A 26,661-nucleotide genomic window follows, 5' to 3' on the forward strand; every position below is an offset into this window, starting at 1 on the left:
AGGGAGGAGGGGCTTGGACCTGCCTCAGCTGAGTGTGCCAGGCTCTGCTGAGTCCCCATGGGAGACCTCAATTTGGAAAATGTGGGGCTGGGGTTGGTTTGGGGGTGAAGGCTGCGGGGGTTGGTTTGGGGGTGAAGGCTGTGGGGGTCCAAAGAGGGAAGAGGGGGATCTGTGGTTGATATGTAATGTGAATAGAAAATTGAATTACAAGCATACCGAGGAGGCAAGAAAGGGGTCCACTGGGGGAATTGGCTGGGTCGGTGAGCCAGAGGTTTGGCGTGCACGGCCTGGAGTTCGGTTCTGCACGATGGCATCTCAGGCAGGCCCGCGGCTGGCACAGATGCAGCGACTTTCAGCACCGGGAGCGCATCGCCATGCACTACCAGATGAGGTATGAGTGTGACGCTCAAGTATGAAATCAAGAAGCTGATCTATGTCCATCTGGTCATATGGCTGCTATTGGTTGCCAAGATGAGTGTGGGACACCTGAGGCTCTTGTCACATGATCAGGTGGCCATGCCCTATCAGTGGGAATATCCATATTTGTTGAGCATTGTGCCATCTCTCTTGGGCCTTCTCTCCTTCCCTCGAAACAATATCAGCTATCTGGTGCTCTCCATGATCAGCATGGGGCTCTTCTCCATCGCTCCCCTCATTTATGGCATAATAAAAACCCAGAGCCAGATATCAGGGTGAAAGCTGAAAGATCAGAGAAGCAGAACAAGCCACAGCTACCACCTCCTACCTCACCAACTCCTCAGCCTGACAAAACCTCTGCAAGACAGTGAATTCCTGTCTCCTCCCACCTTATATTCCTTTTTCTGCCCAGCCACATCAACCTTCCTTGTGCTGGGATTAAAGCCACCACTGCCTGGCTCTGTTCCTTTTTTTTTTTTTTTTTTAGACTGGATTAATCTCCTGTAGCCCAGTATGGCCTTGAACTTAAAGAGATCCAAATGGATCTCTGCCTCTGCCTCCTGAGTGCTAGGATTAAAGGGGCATGACCTATGTGGCTAACTCTGTGGCTGGCTGTGTTCTCTGATCTTCAGACAAGCTTTATTTCTTAGATTACAAATATATCACCACATCAGGCAGCAAAGCATTCAAGCCACCTATGTTTCTCTGTGTTCCTTACAAGTCAGAGAAGCATATAGAAGCTTGGCTGGATAATTGGTCTTAGACATTAATTAATCTTGTATACCCTGTATAGCTTGCAAAAGTAATTATATCCTGACAACGACAATTGTATTGATTCTGGAAACTTCCAATGTATTCGGTTTCTGTTAAAGGTATAAAAAGTCTGATTGCTTGTAATAAACTTTCCACAGACTCAGTCTTGCTGTGATCCCTCCAACATGACCTGGGTAAGATTTATTTCTTGGGGCTGGAGAGATGGCTCAGCGGTTAAGAGCACTGGCTGCTCTTCCAGAGGTCCTGAGTTCAATTCCCAGCAACCACATGGTTGCTCACAAGATCTGGTGCCCTCTTCTGGCTTGCAGGCGTACACGCAGGCAGAACATTGTATACATAATTAATAAATAAATCTTTTAAAAAAAAAAAAAGATTTATTTCTCATCAGCCATATCAGGTAACCTTAGCTCAGTAAGTGCTGGTGCTTACAAGGATCAAGTGGGGAAAGGGAAGGGAGGAGAAAAAAGAGAGAAAATATGGGGAGAGACAGCTAAAATTAAGGGCCATTTGGGAGGTAGTATAGAAACCTAATACAGTAGACGCTTCCTAAAATATATACATATATGAAGGCAATCTAAATGAAATCACCAAAGTCCTAAATGGCCATTTCTTGTCACCAAATGAAGGCTCCAGTACTGGGATTGGGTTACATCTAATTGAGTTGTCAGCCAAAGGGGTCCCACGGGAATCTCCCAAACAACCCACGCTGTTGCCAAGAAGATAAGCCGATGCTAAGACCATCTCCATAAAATGATGGCAAGGTCTCATTGCTGAAGACACCACCTATACTATTCATTGAACTTGGAGAATAGAGATGGTGCTTACATAGAGCCTTTACACCTATATTCTAGCATCTTTGTTACACTCTGCACTCTACCAAAAGAGAAGCATAAACACGAAGCCAGCCACAAACCCTTTGATCTACAATGCCTTCCAAGATATGCTAGTGTAATGGTGGCACAAAACTTGTAGTAGTAACCAACCAATGTCTGATTTAAAACCCACTCCACAAGTTGTAACCCATATTTGATACTGCTTGAGTGACGAAGAACCTGAAACTAGTTAGCCCACTGGCCTAGGGTAAAACCAAATACTACTAGTCTTTAAAAAAAAAAAGTATCAATAAAATGATTCTTAATGACATTCTGCTATACTCAGATATCAGTGCCTTGCTCTGCCATCTTCAGAGAAGCTTCCTCCAGCAGCAAATGAAAAAAAAAAAAAAAAATAGAGACAGATTCACACCAAGACATCATGTAAAGAGTAGGAGACCTTAGAACACTCAACCCTAATTGGGATGTCTCTATGAAATCCCTATAGTCAGGTCTCAGGGAACCCAATAAAAGAAGCAGCACAAAGAGTGTAAGAGCCAGAGTGGTGGAGGACATCAAGTAAACAAGGCCCTCTAAATCAACATGAGCAAAGCTCATATGAACTCACAGAGACTGAAGCAGCATGCACAGGGCCTGCACAGGTTGGTACCATATCCTCTACATGTAATTATTATGAGTTCCAGTTTAGTGTTTTTATACGATTCCTGAGTGTGTGAACAAGTAGGTCTCTGATTCTCATGCCTTCTCTTGGGTTCCTTTCTTTCTGTTTTGTCTAATTCTGACATGTTAGTTTTTGTTTTATATTACTATATTTTATTTTATTATCATCCCTTAGGGGCCTGTTTGCTTTCTAATGAGAGACAGAAAGGGAGTGTATCAAATAGTAAGAGAAGTTGGGAGGAATTAGGAGCTGTAGAGTGAGGGGAACTATAATCGGAATATTTTATGTGAGGAAAAAAATCTAATTTCAATAAAAAGAAAAAAAGAAGAAATCAAGCTGGAACTGAGCTGGAAGTTTCCTCCCTGCTGGATGTCTTTCATAGAGCTGATGGTGTTACAAAGGCTACTGAGGGAGAAAGTCATCCATTGTCTACAAAGCAATGAACCCTGTGAACTATACAACCCACCTTCCAGGAAAGATGTGCCCACTAGTGCAATAATGGCATGACTGCAAAGGGGTAACCAACTGCTTTCTGATTTCCTCCTGCTCCTCAGGAGGAATTGTGTAACCTGGTCAAAAGCCCATCCCTGGGTGTTTGGAAAGAGCTGAGCGTTGGCTCAGTGGTTCAGATTACATACTGCTCTTACAAAGAACTCAAATTCGTAGCCCCCAGCTCCCATCCTGCCCTGGACCTCCCATCCGGACAAGAGATGAGTGCCAGGCTCATTCCCAGAGAGGACTGCCCCTAAGTCCCATCCCTGGGCACCAGCCATTCTGGGGAAGACCTGCCCAACTTGGCCCCAGGTTCTGGCCATCAGGCAGGATCCCCTCCACCCCCACTGGGAAAATTCCCCTTCTCCAAGACCCCTAGCAGACCCTGGAATCTTCATGCCCTGTCCCCACGCCCATCCCCCGAGACCCCAGCCACTTCCTGAAACTTAGAGACCAGCCCCCAGCTTCCATCCCGCCCCGGAGCTCCTATCTGTACAAGAGAGCTTCCATTTGGACCAGAGAGAGGCTTCCTGAATTTGTCAGCTCTGTCTGGACCAAGAGTGCTGATAAGACCAAGAACGAATCCACAAGGAGATGGACAGACGTCAAGGCAGAAGTACATACAACAAAATGAAGAGCAATACAGCATCACTAGAACCTAGCCCTCCTCTAACAGTGAGACCTGAACATCACAAAATGGAAGAAGCAGAAGAAAGCAAATTTATGAATAACATCATGAAGAGGGTAGAGGCTTATATAGAAGAAATCACAAATGAAATTGAGGAAAAGACAAACAAAAAATGGAAAGAACGCTGTTAAAAAACTAGAGGAAGCCGGGCGGTGGTGGCGCACGCCTTTAATCCCAGCACTCGGGAGGCAGAGCCAGGTGGATCTCTGTGAGTTCGAGGCCAGCCTGGGCTACCAAGTGAGTTCCAGGAAAGGAGCAAAGCTACACAGAGAAACCCTGTCTCAAAAAACCAAAAAAAAAAAAAAAAAAAAAACTAGAGGAAAAAACAAGTAAAGCAGAAGAAAACAAAAAATCCCTGAAAGAAAATCACGAAAAAGCAATGAAACAGATGAAGAAAACAGTCCAAGACCTGAAAAGGAAATAGAAAAAATGAAGAAGACACAAACAGAGGGAATGCTGGAAATAGAAAATCTGAGTAAACGAACAGAACTTCAGATGCAAGTATAACCAACAGAATGCAAGAGATGGAAAAGAGGATTTCTGGCGTTGAAGATACAGTAGAAGAAATAGATTCATCAGTCAAAGAAAACACCAAAGCCAACAAAGTCATGACCCAAAATGTCCAAGAAATTAGGGACATCAAGAAAAGACCAAACCTATGAATAATAGGGATAGAGGAAGAGAAGAATACCAACTCAAAGGCACAGAAAATATATTCAACAAGATCATAGAAGAAAACTTTTCCAACTTAAAGAAGGAAATACCTATGAAGACACAAGAAGCCTGTAGAACACCAAACAGACTAGACCCCAAAAAAAAGTCCCCTTGCCACATAATAATTAAACAACTAAATGTACAGAATAAAGAAAGACTATTAAGAGCAGCAAAGGAAAAAGGCCAAGTGACTTATAAAGGCAAACCCATCAGAATAACACCCAATTTCTCAATGGAGACTCTGAAAGCCAGAAGGACCTGGACAGATGTAACGCAGACACTAAGAGACCATGGATGCCAGCCTAGACTAATATACCCAGCAAAACTTTCAATCATCATAGACGGAGTGAACAAGACATTCCAAGACAAAGCCAGATTTAAACAATACTTATCCACAAACCCAGTCCTACAGAAAGCACTAGAAGGAAAATTCCAACCTAAGGAAGTCAGATACACCCTTGAAAACACAGGCAATAGATAATGCCACAGCAGTAAACCCAAAAAAAGATATGTACACACACACCACCAACAAAAAAATAACAGGAATGAACAATCACTGGTCATTAATATCCCTTAATATCAATGGACTTCATTCACCTATAAAAAGACACAGGCTCACAGAATGGATATGAAAGCAGGACCCATCTTTCTGCTGCATACAGGAAACACACCTCAAATTCAAAGATAGACACTACCTCAGAATAAAAGGCTGGGAAAAGACTTTTCAATCAAATGGTCTTAAGAAGCAAGCTGGTGTAGCCATCCTAATATCCAGCAAAATAGACTTCAAACTAAAATCAATCAAAAGAGATCAAGAAGGGCATTACATACTCATCACAGGAAAGATCCACTAAGATGAAGTTTCAATTCTGAACATTTATGCCCCAAACACAAGGGCACCCACATATGTAAAAGAAACATTACTAAAGCTTAAACCACATATAAAACCCCATACATTAATAGTGGGAGACTTCAACACCCCACTTTCACCACTGGAGAGATCTCCCAAATCAAAACTTAACAGAGAAATAAAGGACTTAACTGATGTCATGACTCAAATGGACTTAATCGATATCTACAGAACATTCCATCCTAACAAAAAAGAATATACCTTCTTCTCAGCACCCCATGGAACCTTCTCTAAAATTGATCACATACTTGGCCACAAAGCAAATCTCAACAGATACAAAACAATTGGAATAACCTCCTGCATTCTATCAGACCACTATGGTTTAAAGTTAAGATTTCAACAACAACAAAAACTACAGAAAACCTACAATCTCGTGGAAACTGAATAATGCTCAACTGAATCACCAATGTGTAGCTACAGTTTTCCTGCCTGGCCACTGTCAGGACAAATCTCTTATCACCTGCCAGTCCCACAGCCGCTCAGACCCGACCAAGTAAATACAGAGACTTATATTGGTTACAAACTGTATGTCCGTGGCAGGCTTCTTGCTAACTGTTCTTACAGCTTAAATTAATCCATTTCTATAAATCTATACCTTGCCACGTGGCTCGTGGCTTACCGGCATCTTCACATGCTGTTTGTCATCGTGGTGGCTGGCAGTGTCTCTGACTCAGCCTTCCACTTCCCAGCTTTATTCTCCTCCTTGTCCCGCCTATACTTCCTGCCTAGCCACTGACCAATCAGTGATTTATTTATTGACCAATCAGCAACACTTGACATACAGACCATCCTACAGCACCAATGGGTCAAGGAAGAAATAAAGAAAGAAATTAAAGACTTCCTAGAGATCAAAGAAAATGAAGACACCACATACCCAAACTTATGGGACACTGTGAAAGCAGTGCTAAGAGGGAAATTCATAGCACTAAATGCCCACATAAAGAAGTTGGAGAAATCTCACACTAGTGACATAACAGCACACCTGAAAGCTCTAGAACAAGAAGAAAAAAAGTCTCCCAGAAAGAATAGATGCCAGGAAATTATTAAATTGAGAGCTGAAATCAATAAAATAGAAACAAAGAGAACAATACAAAAAAATTCATTAAACAAAGAGTCGGTTCTTTGAGAAAATCAACAAGATAGACAAGAGCTTATCCAAACTAACCAAAAGACAGAGAGAGAGCATTCAAATTAACAAAATCAGAAATGAAAAGGGGGACATAACAACAGACAATGAGGAAATCCAGAGAATCATCAGGTAATACTTCAAAAACCTCTACTCCACAAAACTGGAAAATCTAAAAGAAATGGATAATTTTCTGGATAGGTACCACATACCTAAGTTAAATCAAGACCAGATAAACTATTTAAATAGTCCAATAACCCCTAAGGAAATAGAATCAGTCATTAAAAGTTTCCCAACCAAAAAAAGCCCAGGACCAGATGGTTTCAGTGCAGAATTCTACCAGATTTTCAAAGAAGAGCTAATACCAATACTCTTCAAATTGTTCCACACAATAGAAACAGAAGGAACATTACCAAACTCCTTCTATGAGGCTACAATTACCCTGATTCCTAAACCAAACAAGGATGCAACAAAGAAAGAGAACTACAGACCGATCTCCCTCATGAACATTGATGCAAAAATATTCAATAAAATACTGGCAAACAGACTCCAAGAACACATCAAAACAATTATCCACCATGATCAAGTAGGCTTCATCCCAGGGATGCAAGGGTGGTTCAACATACGAAAGTCTGTCAATGTAATACACCATATAAACAAACTCAAAGAAAAAAAACCACATGATCATCTCACTAGATGCAGAAAAGGCATTTGACAAAATCCAACACCCCTTCATGATAAAGGTCTTGGAGCGATCAGGAATACAGGGAACATACCTAAACATAATAAAGGCAATTTACAGCAAGCCAACAGCCAATATCAAATTAAATGGAGAGAAACTCAAAGCGATTCCACTAAAATCAGGAACGAGGCAAGGCTGTCTACTCTCCCATACTTATTCAATATAGTACTTGAAGTTCTAGCCAGAGCAATAAGACAACATAAGGAGATTAAGGGGATACAAATGGGAAAGGAAGAAGTCAAGCTTTCCCTATTTGCAGATGACATGATAGTTTACTTGAGTGACCCCAAAGATTCAACCAAGGAACTGATACAGCTTATAAACACCTTCAGCAACATAGCAGGATACAAGATCAACTCAAAAAAGTCAGTAGCCCTCCTATATACAATTGACAAACAGGCTGAGAAGGAAATCAGAGATACATCACCCTTTACAATAGCCACAAATGATATAAAATACCTTGGGGTAACACAAACCAAGCAAGTGAAGGACCTATATGACAAGAACTTTAAGTCCCTGAAAAAAGAAATTGAAGAAGATGTCAGAAAATGGAAAAATCTCCCAGGCTCATGGATAGGTAGAATTAACAGTAAAAATGGCAATCTTACCAAAAACAACCTACAGATTCAATGCAATCCCCATCAAAATACCAACACAATTCTTCACAGACCTAGAAAGAATAATACTCAACTTCATATGGAAAAACAAAAAACCCAGGATAGCCAAAAGAATCCTGTACAATAAAACAACCTCTGGAGGCATCACAATCCCTGACCTCAAGCTCTACTAGAGCTACAGTAATAAAAACAGCTTGGTACTGACATAAAAACGGACAAGTGGACCAATGGAATCGAACTGAAGACCCTGACATTAACCCGCACACCTATGAACATATAATTTTTGACAAAGAAGCCAAAACTGTACAATGGAAAAAAGAAAGCATCTTCAACAAATGGTGCTGGCACAACTAGATATCAACGTGTAGAAGGCTGCAAATAGATCCATATCTGTCACCGTGCACAAAACTTAAGTCCAAGTGGATCAAAGACCTCAACATAAATCCAGCTACTCTGAACCTGATAGAAGAGAAATTAGGAAGTAGTCTTGAACGCATTGGCATAGGAGATTACTTCCTAAATATAACACCAATAGCACAGACACTGAGAGAAACAGTCAATCAATGGGACCTATTGAAACTGAGAAGCTTTTGTAGAGCAAAGGATAGGGTCAACAAGGCAAAGCCACAGCCTACAGAACGGGAAAAGGTCTTCACCAACCCCACATCTGACAGAGGACTGATATCCAGAATATATAAAGAACTCAAGAAATTAGACATCAAAATGCCCAACAGTTCAATTAAGAAATGGGCTATTGAACTAAAAAGAGAATTCTCAACAGAGGAAGCTCAAATGGCTGAAAGACATCTAAGAAATTGTTCAACATTCCTAATCATCAGGGAAATGCAAATCAAAACAACTCTGAGATACCACCTTACACCTGTCAGAATGGCTAAGATCAAAAACACTGAAGACAGCTTATGCTGGAGAGGATGTGGAGCTAGGGGAACACTCCTCCACTGCTGGTGGGAATGCAAGCTTGTACAACCACTTTGGAAATTAATATGGTGCTTTCTTAGAAAATTGGGAATCAATCTCCCCCAAGATCCAGCTATACCACTCTTGGGCATATACCCAAGGAATGCTCAATCATACCACAAGGGCACTTGCTCAGCTATGTTCGTATCAGCATTGTTTGTAATAGCCAGAACCTGGAAACAACCTAGATGTCCTTCAACCGAAGAATGGATAAATAAAATGTGGTACATATACACAATGGAATACTACTCAGCAGAGAAAAACAATGACATCATGAGGTTTGCAGGCAAATGGATGGATCTAGAAAAAATCATCCTGAGTGAGGTAACCCAGACTCAGAAAGACAAACATGGTACGTAGTCACTCATAGGAGGATACTAGATGTAAAACAAAGATGACTAGACTCCTACTCACAACTCCAGGGAGGCTACCTAGAAAACAGGACCCCAAGAAAGACACAGGGATTGCCCAAGGACAGAAAAATGGATGAGATCTACATGAACAACCTGGACATTAGTGGGGGTAATAAAGGGCAAGGGTCGAAGGAAAGAGAGCTTAGGGGAGTGGGAGATCACAGCTGGATCAAGAACAGAGAGGAAGAACAAGGAATAAGAGACCATGATAAATGAAGACCACATGAGAATAGGAAGAAGCAAAATGCTAGAGAGGTCCACAGAAATCCACAAAGATACCTCCACAATAGACTACTGGCAATGGTCAAGAGAAAGCTCGAACTGATCTACTCTGGTGATAGGATGGCCAAACACCCTAATTGTCGTGCTAGAAACCTTATCCAATGACTGAGGGAACCAGATGCAGAGATCCACGGCCAGGCCCCAAGTGGAGCTCCAGGAGTCCAATTGGCGAGAAAGAAAAGGGTGTGTATGAGCGAGCATTGTTGAGACCAAGATTGGAAAAAGCACAGGGATAATTAGCCAAACGAATGGAAACACATGAACTATGAAACAATAGCTGATCAGCCCCCAACTGGATCAGGCCCTCTGGATAAGTGAGACAGTTGATTAGCTTGATCTGTTTGGGAGGCATCCAGGCAATGGGACTGGGACCTGTCCTCAGTGCATGAGCTGGCTGTTTGGAACCTGGGACACTTGGCTCAGCCTGGGAGGAGGGAACTGGACCTGCCTGGACTGAATCTACCAGGTTGAACTCAATCCCCAGGGGAGTCTTTGCCCTGGAGATGGGAATGGAGGATGGGCTGGGGGGAAGGGGGGACGACAACAAGGGAATCCGTGGCTGATATGTAAAATTAAATTTAATTATAAAATTTAAAAAAAAATAAAAAGTAAAAAAAAAATTTTAAAAAAGAAAGATGAAAAGATGGAAAAAAAAAACAAAGGACTCAAATTCAGCTGGAGGTTATGGTACACAACTTTAATCCCAGCACTCAGAAGGCAGAAGTAGCCCAGGGTTACATAGTGAGACAAAAGAAAAGAAGAAGAAAGAAGAAAGGAGGAGGAGGAAGAAGAAGAAGAAATAAGAAAAGAAGGAAGAAGAAAAAAGAGAAGAAAGAACAACTACCCAAGCTCAGTTCCCAGCAACATCAGGCAGCTCACAACTGCCTAAAATTGCAGAAGCCACCACGGAGCCCAACTAGACTCATCAGCAGCTGTCTCCATGACTAGTGTACCCCTGATAATCTTGAAGTGAACCCTCCGCTATAGAAAAACAAATACTGGATGAAGTCCTCAGCAGGGCAACTACCAAGAATGGGGCTACAAAGCTACAACTAATGGGCTGCAGAGATGAGTCAAAGAGTAAAGAGCACTTCCTGTTCTTCTACAGGACTAAGTTTGGTTCCCAGAACCCACATCAGGTGGCTTACAACCTTCTGTAACTATAGCTAAGGGGACCCAATACCTTCTTCTAGCCTCCAAGGACACGTGCACATACATGGCATGCATTCACACATACATGTAAATAAAAAAAATAAAATAAATAATGAAAAAAGCTGAGACTAGGAAACCTGGGTGTGAATCTGCCAGACAGAAAAACAACTCAGCTTCTCCATCAGGGAGGCCTACCCTGGAATCACAAGTATGTAAATGCTGCATTGTGATCTCATGGAATCTCTGGTGTCACTAGGCAACAGAAAACTCTTTCAGTGCTAGGGATGGTACTCAGGCCTCCTGCTGGTCACTGTAACTGTTCTGTGACTGAATCACCAGCTAGCCCTTTTGATGGCTAATCTTGGTTGTCAGCTTGACTGCAATCAAGCTGGAATCCAAACTGCTAAGCACTCCAGCGAGGAATTTTTTGATTACATTATTTGAAGCAGAAATACCCACCCTAAATCTGGATGGCACTTTCTGATGCCAGCCCAGACAAAAGAACATAGAAAAAGGAAACTGCTTTTTACCTGCTTGCCCTCAGTCTTACTGTCAAGTCCATTTATCCTGTTGCTGAGGCATTACTTGAACACATTAGAACCAACGTCTTTGGATTCCAAAGTAGACTGATATCTTCAGCTTTCCATGAATTCTCCACACTTTCAGTGCCAGGTAGAGACTGCTAAAACTTCCAGCCTCATGGACTGAGCAACTACTGGGTTGCTGGACTACTCAGACCACATCCTGTAAGACAATCTAATAAACCCCTATATATACATTCTCCCAGTCCTGTTTCTCTAAAGAACACTGACTGATATACCTTCTATTATATCCTCTTTTTTTTTTCTTGTTTTTGTTTGTGTGGTTGTTTTTTGTTCTTGTTGGGGTTTTTTTTTGTTTGTTCTTTTTTTTGTTTTTGTTTTTTGTTTTTGTTTTTTTGTTTTTTTGGTTGGTCGATTGGTTTTGTTTTGGAAACAGAGGTCCCTGTATCCTACACTGGCCTCAAACTTGTTACATACCCTAGAATGATCCTGACCTCCTGATCCTCCTGCCTCCATCTCCCCAGTGCTGGGATCATAAATGTGTGCTAACACTCATAGTTTTATGAAGTGCTGAGAACTGAATCCAGAGCTTTCAGTATACTAGGCAAGCACTCTTTCAACTGAGCCACATCCTCAGCCTCATTACACTTATGTTATCCCACACCTACACAGTCACCCACTGAAAACAATGTCTCTATATAGTACATTACTGCATGATACTTATGTATATGTCTATTCTACAATTAAAAAAAAGCACAAAGCTGAAAAATCTTGTCAGAAGCAGGTGAAAAGGATTAAATCAACAAATGCATAAAGCTGGTGGGGAGGGGTGGCCAAATAGGCCAAGTGGACAAACTGAACCAAAAGGCAACTGACCCCCTGAAAGAGTCAGACAAGGGGAAAGAGTGCCATCTAGCTTTGTCTTGCTGTATTCCACTGTGTTCTTAAGGGGGGTAGGGTAACTCTCCTCCTGCTACTATGGAAACCAATTATTCCTCAACTATGGGTCATGCTAGTTGGACTTTTAGTGGCAGTTGCAGAAATTCTCATAATTCCATTGTTCTTTACACATGAATAAAATTCCATTGTATATGCATACCCCCTCTTAATTATCCATTCATATGCTGCTGGATATCTATACTTTGAGGTTAAATTCACATTTAAAACAAAGCAACATATCCAACAGTTTCAAGGATGTCCTTCTATCCAAGCAAAACTAAGCCTTCTCCTCCAGCTTCCACCATCTTGTCTGGCAAGGAAAAACAATTCTCTTCTAGACGGTTGCCACCAGCACCTAAATGTGAAGATTCAACTTCCAGCCCTCACATTTGAATTTCAACAGTACAATATAAGTCATGCTTAAAACTTAACAAACTGCCAGGCGGTGGTGGCGCATGCCTTTAATCCTAGCACTCAGGAGGCAGAGGCAGGTGGATCTCTGTGAGTTCGAGGCCAGCCTGGGCTACAGAGTGAGTTCCAGGAAAGGTATCAAAGCTACACAGAGAAACCCTATCTCGGGGGGGGGGGGGGGGGGGGGGGGGGGGGGAACACACTTAACAAAGTGACATGATTCACAACCATAAGGAAATGGAACCAGTGTAGATGTCCATCAGCAAAGGAAAGGACAATAAAAATTAGGTGGAGTATGGTGGCAAAAGCCTTTAATTCTAGCTGAAGCAAGCAGATCTCTGTTGAGTTCAAGGCCACTCTGGTCTACATAGCAAGTTCCATGACAACCAGGGCTATATAGTGAAACCCTGCATCAAAAAAGAAAATAAAGAAATAAATAAATAATAGAAAAATAAATTAGCAATATAAAATACACAATGGATTTTTCTCAGCTGTAAAGAAAAAGGAAATCATGAAATGTGCAGAACTCATTGCTCTAGACAAAATTAAGCAAAGTAACTCAAACTCAGAAAAACAAAATTCACCTGTCTCATGCATAAAACCAAACTTATACATGTGTACATTAGTGAGGCTTAATGTGCACAGAGGCTATGAAACTAGAAAAGAGATCACAACAGGGAGAAAGAAGCATTGAGGCATCGGGGAGGGCAACAGGCCACCTGTGACATGACATCAGAAAGATGGCTGTGAGGATAAGAGGGCTTAGGACAAAGAGAAAAGAGAGGTGAAAAGAAACAAATTTTGTTTGAAATGTCATAATGAAACTATGCTAATTTAAATTATTAAACCAAAAAATAAATTAAAATTTTGAAACTAAGCAAAGCAAGCTAAGGTGTAGCTCTGTTAGTAGAGCATTTGCCCAAAAATGCACAAAGTCCTGAGCTCCATCCCCAGCACCATATAAACCAAGTGTGGTGGTGTACCCTGCAATCTCAGCACTGGACAAGTAGAGACAGAAGGATCAGGAGTTCAAGGTTATATTCTGCTATAAGACTTTGCATCAACAAGGTCAGAAGGACATCCTGTCTCAACCTGGCCACTACCTGAGACATAAGGGTTGTGGGCTTAGCCATGTGTACTGTGAGTTTTGAGGGCTCCACCCAGTCTCACAGGGGTACAGTTATCCAGATTGCCATGAGTGGACTACTCAGTTTCAAACCCTAGTTTAGAGCTGGGTGAGATAGCAAATGCCTGAAATCCTTTCACTTAGGAGGCTGAGGCAGGAGGATTACAAGTTCCAGGCCAGTGCAGGTTATAGCAAAAGACTCAGTCAAATAAAAAGGCCTGGAGCTGGAGGGAGGGCTCAGAAGTTAAGAGCACTAGCTGCTCTTCCAAAAGATCCAAGTTTGACTCCTATTACCTATGTGGCAGCTCATAACCATTTGCAACTCCTGTCCCAGGAGATCTGTTGCCATCCTCTGGCCTCCATGAGCACCAGTCATACATATGTTACACAGATACACATGCAGACAAAACACAAATACACATGTTTCTAAAGAAGGGCTGGAAGATGGCTCAGTTGCAAGTATTTACTTTATAAGCCTGTAGACCTGAGCTCCATCCCCAGAACTCACATAAAAAAAAGCCAGGCATGATAGCACACTTGTAATTCCAGAAACTCAAGCCTCTATCTCAAATATAGGGTGGAATGCACCTGAGGAATGACACCACACCTAAAGTTGTCCTCTGGCCTCCACACATACATGCACAAACATCCATCAAACACACAAACTAGCTAAAACTCGTGACATGCATAGAATACCAGAACTTGAGAAGGTAAAGAAGACTGTTGAAAGTTCAGGACCAGCATAGGCTAAACAGTGAATTCTAGGTCCACACAGGCATGATGGAATGATACCCTGAATCAAAAGAGATCTAGATAAAGATATATAAATCTCAGCTCAGATATTATGTTGTCCATGTAGCTTAATTTCTGCCACCTATAAAAATGAACACAGCCAATGGAAATAGCCCTACTGCCTAGCAACTGAAAAATGAATAAACAAGAGGTCATTAGCCTATACAATGGGTTATTGCTGAGCTATAAAACAGAACAAAGCAGTGGCACACACTGCAGCTCAATGACCTTGGAAAACACTGTGTTCACAAAAAGGCCAACTACAAATATCAAATATACAGTGACGTGTGGCCCCTCACTCATGTACTCCCAGCACTTGGGAAGCTGAGGCAGGACTACTCCAGGTTCCAAGCACAGATTACAGTGAATCCAAACCACTTGTCGATAGTGTGTGACTACATCTAAAGAAAAAGAAAAAAAAAAAAAATCACTTCAGGTGTGGTTCTGCATGCCTTTAATCCTAGCATTCAGGAGACAGAAGCAAAAGGGATCAGGAGTTTAAGTAACTCTCAGGAAAACAGTGATTCAAAGCCACCCTGTCATATAAAATCCTGCCAAAAAAAAAAAAAGATCCAGAAATATGTTTCCTCAGGTAAAGGTGCTTGCCTCCAAGCCTGGCAACCTGAATTTGACTCTTGAGATCCATCCAAATAGTAAAAAAGGAGAACCAATTCTTGCAAGTTGTCCTTTGATCTCCACACAGCCACTATGGCATGCAAGCAAACACATTCCCACACACAAACTACACAAATAAATACAAAAAATGCATATGCAGAGAAACACATGGGGGTGGGGGGTGACTTGTGCATCTATTTGTGTGAAAACTCCAGATCAGGGAGATCCATAGGGTCAGAAAGTGATTAGCTGTTGCTGGGGGGAGGGAAGGAGGAATGGGGAGAGTAAATGCTAATGGGAACAGGATTTTTTTTTGGGGGGGGGTGGATTTTTCGAGACAGGGTTTCTCTGTAGCTTTGGAGCCTGTTCTGGACTAGCTCTGTAGACCAGGCTGGCCTCCAACTCACAGAGATCCACCTGCCTCTGCCTCCCGAGTGCTGGGATTACAGGCGTGCACCACCATCGCCCAGCGGGAACAGGATTTCTTAACTTACATTTTGGTAGTGGTGGAGGAGTTGAGGAGACAGGGTGTATATAGCCCAGGCTAAACACAAACTTGTGATTATCCAGCCTCATCTTCCCCAGTGCTGGGACTGCAGGAGTGTACCACCAAGTCCCATAGGATTGGAGTTTCTTTGAGATGACGTAAGTCTCTCAGAACCAGAACACACAACATTGTGAATATGCCAAATGCCACTGGACTGTGAGCTTTGAGATAGTTAATAGTTAATTTTAAGTTATGTGAATTTTCCTCTTCAACAAAGAAAAGGAAAAAATGGTCAGAACTGGACAAGGATACTCAAAAGCCCTTCCTGCCCTCCCCATCTTCCCACACAAGGCCCTGGCATACCCCTTCCTGGCTACCTTGATACCACTTAGAATGTATTGAGCCTTCACTGACCATATGCCCAAACCTGTGCCCACATAAACAACATCAGTCTCTACATGGGCTACATAGCATCCCTAAAGGTCCTTACCCCATGTCCAAGTCCATGACTGGGGTAGGAATGGCACTCCAGTTGCCTAGGAATCCTTCCTGTTTGCCAAAGTAGGGCCACCCTTTCCCCTAAGTAAAACAGTAAGGGTAAAGGAGAAAAAAGATGTGACGAGGGATGTAGCTCAGTAAAGTGTCTACATAAACAAAGTGTAATCTGTATTGGAACCTGAGGTAATCCCCCTGCCTCAACTCACTCTTGTAATCTCACCACTTGTAATACTTGGGATTACAAAAAAGAACAACCACACCTGGCTGTAGGCAGACACCTGGCATACACAAAGCCTTGAGTTCCATCCCTAGCACTCCACAAAAGCCAGGCATGGTAGTACATACTTATAATCCTAGCACTGGGGAGAGGAAGGCAAGCAGAAACAAGAGTTCAGTCATCTTCAGCTATATGAGGAGTTCAAGACCACCATGAGACCCTATTTCCAAGTGAGAGATCCTAACTGGGCAACCTCTGCTTTACACCTTAGGACTCCCAATGCCTTAACAGCCACTTAAATCCAGTAGGCACATGAAGGAGCCCAACTCTCACATACAGACAAAAGATATCCACACATGTTGATACAAAGCCAGCCCTAACCCGAGGGTAGCTGAACCACCTGGGACAACCACACACTGCAGAACCACACTGACAGAACACCATGGCAGGCCAGATGTGGTGGAACATAGCAATAACCCCAACATTGGGAAAACTGAGCCAGATCAGTCAGGAGTTTGAGGCTAGCCTCTACTACAGAGTGACATTCTGTTCAAATGAAATATATGAACATCATACACAGCAGGTTGTTTGGAACCACCAAGTATCAAGTAGTTTGCTCCAACGAGAACTCCAATAACTCCAGATCTCAGATGTCTGCACAGGTAACATGTGAATTTATAGCCCCGCATAGACCCAACACTATCCTGACCAACTGTGGCCTGTGACTGACAGGTGTAGTACATAGCTAAAAGTAAAAGGACCACCTTTCTCCCTTAACTAGCCTAAAACCAAAAATCACCTTCCTAATTTCAGATAGAAAGAGATAGACAGACAGATGGATGATAGATAGAATCTCACTATGTGGTCCGAGCTAGCCTGCAACTCAAAATATTCCTATCTAAAAGCTGAAGTTACAGAAGTGCTTTTCTCCCAGTTGGAAATGGCCTGCTGTGGCTCTCTCTGCAACATTTTGTTGGTCAAACTGGGGATCCAAGTGTCAGCCTAAAAGGCCAAGGAATGCCTTGTTCCCTACCTACCTCCAAGAGGCTCTACCATCAGTTAATGCATCCCCATTCTGGCTGAAGCATCAACTGCTATTTCAAAAACCCAGCCCCAACACACTGCCCAAATCCAGATTCTGCTTCATTCACCTTCCCCTGTAAGGGACTGGGAGAGCAGGGTTCCAGAGCCAAAGCAGTTCCCACCTTCAGGAAGCCCTCCTGGTGCACATTCCTTCCCTCTGCATTCAGCATCTTTATCAGTAGCCAATCACTGCCTACCAGGAACCAGGCATCAGAGCTCCATAAATTCCTTTTGTTGAGATTTTTGTTGGGGCGGGGGGAGCTCAAGAGAGTATGTGTATAGTTGTATGTGCAGGAGCATATGTGCAAGTATATATGTATATACATGTATATTGAAGCTCAAGGTTAAAAAATGTGAGTGTATGGGGGAGTGTGCATGTATGCCTGTGTGTGGGCTCATATTAAAGAGTCCACATGTATGTCTATGCATGCATGTGTATGTGGACACCTGACTTGATGACAGGAATCATCCTGGATTATTCTTCTATCATATCCAATGAGGCAGGATCTCACTAGCTAGCTTGCTCTGAGGATCCTGTCCCTGCCTCAAGGCTAAAATTATAGGCAGGCCAACAAACCCACCCCACATTTACATGGGTTTTGGGGATCCAAACTATGTTTCCATGCTTGTGCAACAAGTGCTTTAAACACTGAAACATATCCCCAGTCCCTCCTTATTTTTGAGACAAGATTTCTGACTGAATCTCAAGCTCTCAGGCTAGACTATCTGGCCAGCAAGTCTCTGGCATCCTCCTGTCTTCATACCCACCCTCAGCAAAAAGATTATAGGCAAATCCAGCTTTCTACATGGGTATTGGGGATCTGAACTCAGGTCCTCTTGCTTGCACAGGCTCAGAATTCCGATACTCATCATGAGACCCCAGGTTAATAGGCGCCAACAAAGATGCCGAGAGGTATCTCCTCTGCCAGTTGAGGGGACTCCAACAGTCCCCACCATTTTACTTACGAATTTATGGGCTAAGAGTCTGAGAAGAGCTTTGCCTTGTTACTCAGAAGTCAAGTTGTACATTAACTGCATTTTCTTGTTTTCTGTATTATTCATGCTCAGGTATCTGGGACCTCGGTTATCACCTCGGGACAGCCCCTCCCTCCCAGGGCTAACTCACCACTAGACAGTAAACAACGTGCTAGCCTAGAACAAAACTATTTCACAAAACATCAACCAACCACAACTGGGGAAGAGAGAAAACAAGGTCGCCTTGAATAGCCCGGACATTCCTTGAACTCCAGATCTTCACGCCTTAACCTCCCCAGTAGCTAGGATTACAGGTATGTACCATCAAGCCTATTACTTCTAATCTCCTACCTCGCCTTCCCAAATGCTGTGATTATGGCCTTGCAACAACAGGGAATAGCCAAGTTCAAATCAGGATTGCCCAGCTTCCATGTCACAGAAGAAGAAGCCATGACAGAGGACTCTCAAATGAGGAGACACCACCTCAGCTCTCCTCCTCTTCTGTTAAGCCCAGTGTTAACACAGGTGGACTCAACACCCAACCTGACTTTCTGCAGAAGGCCGAGTAGCGGAGGACATGTCCAGAACACCATCCCATGTTCTCTTGGCTGAAGGCTCCCTTAGAAGGTGAAAGGGAATCCAGAAGAGACCCCAGGCTGCCCAGGCCAAGAGAAACAGAGGCTAGAGGCAGGTAGAGGAGGTAAAGAAACTTTAATCACCACCCATCAATATGAGCAGCAGGAGTGTCTAAGCCAGGGTGGCCCCATTTCTTGGGAGCAACCTGGGGCCGGCCCCTCAGTCCTGGCTATGGCAGTTCTCCATCCAAGCTCCCCACATACAAGGGGAATATCTGAGGACCCCTAGTCTCTAGGACCACATCTGTAGAAGCTTAAAATCAAAGTTCTCTATGGCCAAGAGCCCAGGTCTCGAGAAGCCAGCAGCTGCCTGCATGTCCCACTGTGGCTTTGCCCCGGTCTGACTGCACTCAGGGCCAGGTGGTGACCACGTATCCTCAGATCAGTGAGGTTTTCCTTTCTGACAGCAGCAGAGACTCCTTCACAGCCACCAACAGCCCAGGTCGGGGCAGGTAACCCTGACCTCGGAGTCGTAACAATATGAGGAGGGTGGCAGAAACCAGGATGGCACTCAACACCCCTGTGGGGGACAGACAGATGGTCAGAGGAGTGGGGCAAGGAGGGTAAAAGCTATCAACACTAATATGTAGGCAGTCTACTATATGTCCCCTCCAATCACCCCAAGCTCCTCACAAGGGAAGGCCTATCTTACCAGCAGCTGCAATAACCCCATAGGCATTTGGGTTTCGGGAAGGGTTCCCAGCAGAGGCAACTGTTGCATTCCTGAAAGAGGTCTCATTCTCCAGGGTCAAAGGAGTCCTTGTAGTTGTGGCATTCTCCTCTTGGAAGATCTTGTCAGTTTCTATGTTGGTGTCTGCAATAAGCCCAGGCATCAGTAGACAGGCTTAGCAGTGGGGTGCATAAGGGTTCCAGGTGCCAACTCTTAGAACTCATCCTGATCTAAGATTGAGTAGAGCTGGTGGGAAATCACTATTCCTGATGATGTCTTATCCTCTACCACGGAGATGAAGGCCTGGGAATATGCATGTGTTCACATCCACAATCTAGTCACACATGGGAAGATAACAAATGTCCTTCAGTAACTGCCAGCCCTCCCCACCCACACAGGTATACCAAGATCCCAGGGCACGTACCACAGCTGAGCTCATCACTGGAGTCAGGACAGTCTGGGTGGCCATCACAGTGCCATGTGTGTGGGATACAGACATCGCCCAACATGCAACGCAGCTCACCCTCCTGACAGGGCTGGCGGCTGCAGTTGAGAAGGTTCTTGTCAGAGCCAGCAGGGCAACCACTGATGTTGTCACAGGAGCAAGGAAGGGTAGCCAGTGGTTGGCACTGCCCTTTCTGAGCACATGGCTCAATCCCTGAAACATACGGTCAATCAGGTTCCAAACATCCATACAAGAAAGCCCAGTATTATGGGCATGATGGCACACACCTTTAATCCCAGAACTCAGGAGGCAGAGGAGGGTGGATCTCTGAGTTTGAGGCTAGTCTAGTCTACATAGTGAGTTCTAGGAGAACCAGGGCTATGTAGGGAAACCCTGTCACAAAAAAGAAAAAAAAAAAAAAAAGCCCAGTACTTCATCAGCTGCCCAATTCCCTCTAAATCTTAGCTTCTAAAAACAACTAACTGAGCTGGGAGTGGTATCTCACTACTTTAATCCCAGCACTTGGGAGGCAGAGCAGGTGGATCTCTGTGACTTTGAGGCTAGCCTAATCTACATAAAGAGTTTCAGGCCAGCCAGGGATAAAAAAATAAAATTTGAAAAAAAAAGTTTCCCCAGGGCTAAGTAGATAACTCAATGGGTAGATACTTGCTGAACAAGCATGTGGACTGAGTTTGATCCCCAGTACCCATGTAAATGCCAGGTACAGCAGCTCGCATACCTCATCACAATGCTAAGAGTGCAGAGAAACAGGTGGATCCTAGGGGATCGCCAGTCTAGCTGAAACTGGAAACCCCAATTTTAGTGAAAGATGATCTCAAAAAGTAAGGTGGAGAGCAACAGAGTAAGACACCCAGTGTCAACCTCTGGCTTCCATGCACACACAACATGCTGGCAAATATACCTGCACACACATGTACCCAAACAGACACACACTAAATAAAATAAAAAACAGCCGACTCTGTGTATAAAGGCTTACCCTATGTAAAGTTTCTACCTGCTGCTCTTGTCAATCTCACCTTCCGACATCTAGTCTTTCTACAGTTCCCTCTCTAATTTGCTCAACCTCCCTACCCACTTGACTTAGATTCTAACTTTTTGTTTTTGATTTTATTTTTGATTTTAGACAAGGTCTCACTATGTAGCTCTGGCTGGCCTGGAACTCTCTGTACAACAATTGGCCTCAAACTTCAAGACACCTACCTGCCTCTGCCTCCAGAGTGCTGGGATTAAAGGCAAGCCCAACAGTCTAGTCCCATCAACTCCACCTTGTCCTACTTTGCCATTGCCACTCACCCAGCCCTATAACCACAGCCATAATCCCACCCCCATAACTGGCACCAGTCCAAACTTCCATTCTGAAATCCCTCTCCAGGGATGGCCACTTACTACACTCCTCCTCATCACTGCTATCAGAGCAGTCTGGGTCCCCATCACAGCGCCAGGAGAGGGGCACACAGTAGCCATTGGTAATACACTGGAAGTTGTCTGTCGGGCATGAGCCAGCTCGGGGGCCTGAGAGATAAAGATAAATGAGGCCTGGGGCAGGGGGTGTCCAAATCTATAACATACTCCAAGAAAATGGTTATGAGCTGCAATCTGTTGGAGACAAGCCATGTCCCAGGGTGCAGAAACTACACTGGCAGTCACCCTCTGCAGAGTACTGTGTATGTGTTGTTTGGGCCCCAGAAGTTCATGCATGCTGCTAGGTAGACAGTGCTACAGTCTATTGAAACTCTATGACCATACAGAGCTGGTGACAAATCGAGACTCAAATCCAGGTCTCACTGACCCTTGAGACTCTACTAGGCTCTAAATGGACAGTCTACACAGAAGACCTCCAAGTTCATGGTTAAACAGGCTGGGGGAGGAGCTGTTCCCCAACATGCTTTGCAAGAGGCTCAGGATCAAGGTCAGTGGGACCTGTTCTAACCCACCTGCTTAGCAAAGGGGAGACTGAGAGCCTGGGTACAACACCTGTTCAAAAGCTAGGTATGGTAGTGTATGCCTGTAATCTCAGCATTCAAGAGGATCCTGAGTTGCAGGCCAGTAAGGGCTACACATGAAAACCCTGCCTTGAAACAAGACAACACGCCTAGTCATCAAGCCCTGTTGCCTCATCTCCTAAGTTCTTCACATGTTAAAATATTCTATATGACCTAAATGTGTCACCTCTTAACTAGACCCCTAGTACTTCATCTCCACCAGGACAGAGCATCAGAGTCCTCTCAAGTACCCACTTTTATCACCCACTATCCCCTGGCCCTCCCACAACCAAATCTAAATCCCTTCCTTCTTCAACACACTCCCTCTCCCTCTACCCTGGCCTCCTCCTCAGTTCTTCTAAGAGACCTGGCTCATTTTCACCACAGGGCCTATGCATGTGCCTCCCTCAGCCTAAAGGCCCTTCCCTCACCTTCTACCACTCTGTATTCTGGGGAGGGTGGGAGAATATCTAGACCCTTTTGCATGCTAGGCAAACATTCTACCACTCAGCTACACCCCAGCTACTCCCCACCTGATCCTTCCACTCTACATCTGAGATTCTTCTGCAGCCTTCACATCTCTACTTACACCTGGGGCAGTGTCTCATGAACTCCAGGAAGCTCTGCTTCCCACAAATAACAGCCCCTAACTACTAACATCCATCTTCCTATTGACATGGCCTCTGATCCTTCCCAGGTCAGTGCCTGACAGTGTGTGGACAAGAGGTCATATAAGGGTCCACATTGGGTCCAAATGAAATATAAGCTTTTCCTGGACTCTGAACAGGGAGGCTAGGGCTGTTTGTTGATCTAGAGGGGCAGGCAGTGAAGGGACCTGGTACTTGAACCAGCAGGAAGGAAAGGCGGGGGGAGCTTTAGAGCTTCCCACCTCACACACAGGGCCAGAGCTTCCAAGACCCCTCCCTCCCTCTCGGTGCAGTCAAATGCAATTACACTTGTATACCACACACTCTGTGGAGTTGGAGAATTGGAGAATAAACCCTGGCCACCTTCCTTTCCTGCCTCAGGCATAGCCTCCTCTCCATACCTAACAATTCACAATCCTGACCTCCCCCTGACTGTCTGGATTTCCTTTGAGTGGGCCCAGAGCAGGGCGGACCCTGCCTCACGAGGCAATTTATCAGACAGGAGTCAGGATGATGCATGATTTCTCCTCCTAGCCTGTTTCCTCATCTGTAAAAGAAGAATACTAAAGCCAGGCATAATGATGCTCATCTGTAACTCCTGCTTTTGGGAAGCTGGGACAAGAGGACTACTTGTAGCTACAGACTAGCCAAAAGTGGGAGGAGGGGTGGTACTTTACAGACCCATACAACTCTTATCAGATGAAATGGCCCAATAACCCTTGTGCTGGGGAGACTACGGCAGGAGGCACAAGCTGCAGTCTAGCCTATGTTACACAGTGACACCCTGTCTCAAAAATAAGAGCCAGTGCCTGACTTTAATCCCAGCATTCTGGAGACAAAGCCAAGCTGATCTCTAGGAGTTAAAGCCCAGCCTGGTCTACATGGCAAGTCCAGGTCAGTCGGGGCTACAATGTGAGACCCTGTCTCAAAAAAAAACTCAAAACATAATAAAAAAACTAAAAACACTCAAAGCAGTAAGGCCTATTTTTCTATAGAGTGGACGGTCCTATACAGAACAAACATCCTGTTCCTGCCCAGAGCAGTTGCCTGATGTCTGGGATTTACCAAGTGAAATACACTCCATTTGTGAAATACATTCCAGGGCTCTTTCTTCCGTTATGTGAGGCAGGAATTCAAAGAGAAAAAGAAACTCTGGATTCTCAAAGAACAGCCACAGAACTTCAGGCTCAGGGCCGAGGGTTTCACGAAGGCATACCTGCTGCAGGAAGGTGCCAGGTGACCAGCCCTGCGTGGTAAGAGGTCAAACAAAATCAGAAACGTAAGTCTTCCAGCCCACGCTGGGCTGAAGGACGACTTGGAGGTGACATGGGGACAGAGCGGGGAGAAGGAGGCAGCTGGGCACGGGCAGCAGAAGACAGCAGACACCCACGTGGAGGTCCCTGCAGCAGATACATCAGGGCTGGCTCTACCCACGCTAAATCCAAACCCGCGTGCTGGAGGAGTGTCTGAGACTGATGGGCGACACAACCAATAGTGAGGCGAAGCCAGCGCGCGGGGGCGGGACGAAAGCGGTGTAGGGACGGGGGTCACTCACCAGAGACCTGGACTTGGGTCGGGGCCGGGGCCGGGGCCGGAGCAGCCTCTAGGCCTAGCCCAAGCAAAAGCAGCAGCCGCAGCGCCAGGCCCAGGGCTGCTGCCCGCCCCGCTCCGCCCCGCGCCATCCAACCGCTAGCCGTACTGCGCTCCAGCCGCGGCTACACGCAGTCTGAGAAAGCCGTTCTGACTCTCGCGCACGCGCACATAAAGGCAGTGGGAATGGCACCTGTGAGCCTGAACCGTAAGTACCAGAATACAAGGGAACCAAGAACTTACGTCTCTTCCAGGCTTTTTCCCAGCAGCAGTCTGATGGGTTTGGTAACCCTGGGCCTGTACTCCCAGCTATTATACAGGAAGCTACTCTTCCTCTTAAGAGGATCACAAGGCCAACTTAAGCAATTTAAGGAGACCCTATCTCAGAATAAAAGTCACCCAAAACAGGTCAGGAACCAGGGGAATAATTGAGGTAGAGCGCTTGCCTAAGTAATCAGGAGGCTCTAGGTTTAATCTCCAGGACCAAGAAAATAACAACCTCATCAACTTGAAATAGTAAACTTGCAGGTCTATAAATGAACTTACCAATTTTGACCTAAACTTCACATGCAAACTACTGCAAATACAACTGCCCAATGGTCCCAATGAACATGGCAGCCACACCCTGTGAACACTCCCCAGCAGGTACCTCCTCTGGTGCCACCTACAGATTTGATGATTTATTTACTTTATTTCACCTTATTGTCTAATTACCCAGCAGAATGCCAGCTGCAGGTGGGTCAGTATGTTGGGTTGCTGACTTTTGTGTCCTTGATGTCTGGCACATGCCGTGAAGGAATGATGGAATAAACAAATGAATGAAGGTAATTCCTGGCTTCCAACCTGAGCTGTCCCATCCACTTGGATTCCATGCCAATCTCATTACCTCTAGTTCTCACAGACTTGAGAGACACTTTATTCTGACATCCTCATCCTTGGGCAGTCGAGGATAGATACAGATTGGAGGCCTTTGGGTTTTCTTATCCCACTTGTATACAGTGGGTGCATTAACTCTGCTATCCAGTATGACTAGTGATTTGTGGTGGTAGTGTTCTTTTGGTCTGACATTGTTTCTCAATGCATAACGCAAGCTGGCCCGAAACTGATCATCCTGCTGTGGAGTACTAAGTATTGAGGATACAGTCATGTACCACCCAGTTTAGTGTTTTCTTCTTCACATTGTTTCCCGAAGTTCTACCTTCAGAATCTATGCCACTACCTCTCAGCAGGGCTGGGGACAAGTCACTGTCCCTCAGTGGGCAACTTTTCCAAAATGTAGCCTTCAAGTCCAGACTTTCACACAAAGGTTCTACTTGCAGATGGATGGTATCTCACCACTGTAAAATGTTTAACTACTTTTGGTGTGTACTGTCTCACCAATTTCCAGAAGAAAGAGAAACAATATACAATGGTGTTCAGATGCAGAGAGATGCAAACAGGGTAAATGGGACAGCCCAGGAAAGGGAGTGGAGCATCATGCTTTTGAGGATCAGGATCTTGGTGGAGGTATCATCTAGGGTATTGGGCAGACCCTGGATTTGCAAAGAGCAATGCAATGTACTTATGAATTGCCTAGAGTTCACAGCCAGTTCTCAATGAGCCTAAGAGAGCGCTTAGTCTCTCCAAGATGACCTCTCAGAGCTGCTCAAAGACCAACCAAAACACAGATGAAGAGATGATGCCACACCGGGCGGTTGTGGCGTACGCCTTTAATCCCAGCACTTGGGAGGCAGAGCCAGGCGGATCTCTGTGAGTTCGAGGCCAGCCTGGTCTACAGAGTGAGGCCCAGGACAGGCACCAAAACTACACAGAGAAACCCTGTTTCAGAAAGGGGTGGGGGGGTGCAGTTCGGTATATAGAGTGAGTTCCAGGGCTACACAGAGAAACTGTCCTGAAAAAATGGAAAAAAAAAAAAAAAAAAAAAAGATAGAGTATAAACTGCCCCTGGTCCAGGAATGAGTATAAGTCATTCAGGACAGTTCTAGCCCCAGAAAGAACCCAGACCTCTTTCCCACACAACTCCTGCACAAAATTTCGTCATTAAAATTACACAGAAATTTTCAATGCCACATATTGCCTGGGGCCTCTAGGAGCCCTCTGGTTGCCTTCCCAGTGGCCTCTGACAGTGACCACTGTTCCTTTCCCTTTTGACCTTCTTTCTGAATCTAGCTTGTCCTTTTCCCCAAA

The 26,661-nt window shown here is 44.5% G+C and overlaps 1 protein-coding gene across 10 annotated transcripts in view; it reads right to left on the bottom strand.

Moving 5' to 3' along the window:
* The window catches only part of Cd320 (CD320 molecule), a 107,320-nt gene extending 81,069 nt beyond the window's left edge, over positions 1–26,251 (bottom strand). For 4 of the 10 annotated variants that reach the window (XR_009376260.1, XR_009376261.1, XR_009376262.1 and 1 more), the window contains exons 1-5: positions 24,440–26,251; positions 24,101–24,130; positions 21,642–21,767; positions 20,214–20,447; positions 19,772–19,933 (exon numbers count right to left, since the gene is read on the bottom strand). Coding sequence is in view for 5 of the 10 variants with exons in the window: in XM_059251987.1 (XP_059107970.1) it covers positions 19,497–19,639; positions 19,772–19,933; positions 20,214–20,447; positions 21,642–21,767; positions 24,101–24,130; positions 24,440–24,566 (822 nt within the window). In the remaining 5 variants the exon portion in view is untranslated. Of the gene's footprint in view, positions 1–19,178; positions 19,640–19,771; positions 19,934–20,213; positions 20,448–21,641; positions 21,768–24,100; positions 24,131–24,439 lie in introns of those variants that run through there. The other 6 variants (XM_059251987.1, XM_059251989.1, XM_059251992.1 and 3 more) reach the window with 6 other exon arrangements.
* Between the last annotated feature and the right edge of the window lie 410 nt (positions 26,252–26,661).

The sequence above is a fragment of the Peromyscus eremicus genome, unplaced genomic scaffold (assembly GCF_949786415.1).
Source record: "Peromyscus eremicus unplaced genomic scaffold, PerEre_H2_v1 PerEre#2#chr22_unloc_1, whole genome shotgun sequence".
Classification (NCBI taxonomy): Eukaryota; Metazoa; Chordata; class Mammalia; order Rodentia; family Cricetidae; genus Peromyscus; species Peromyscus eremicus.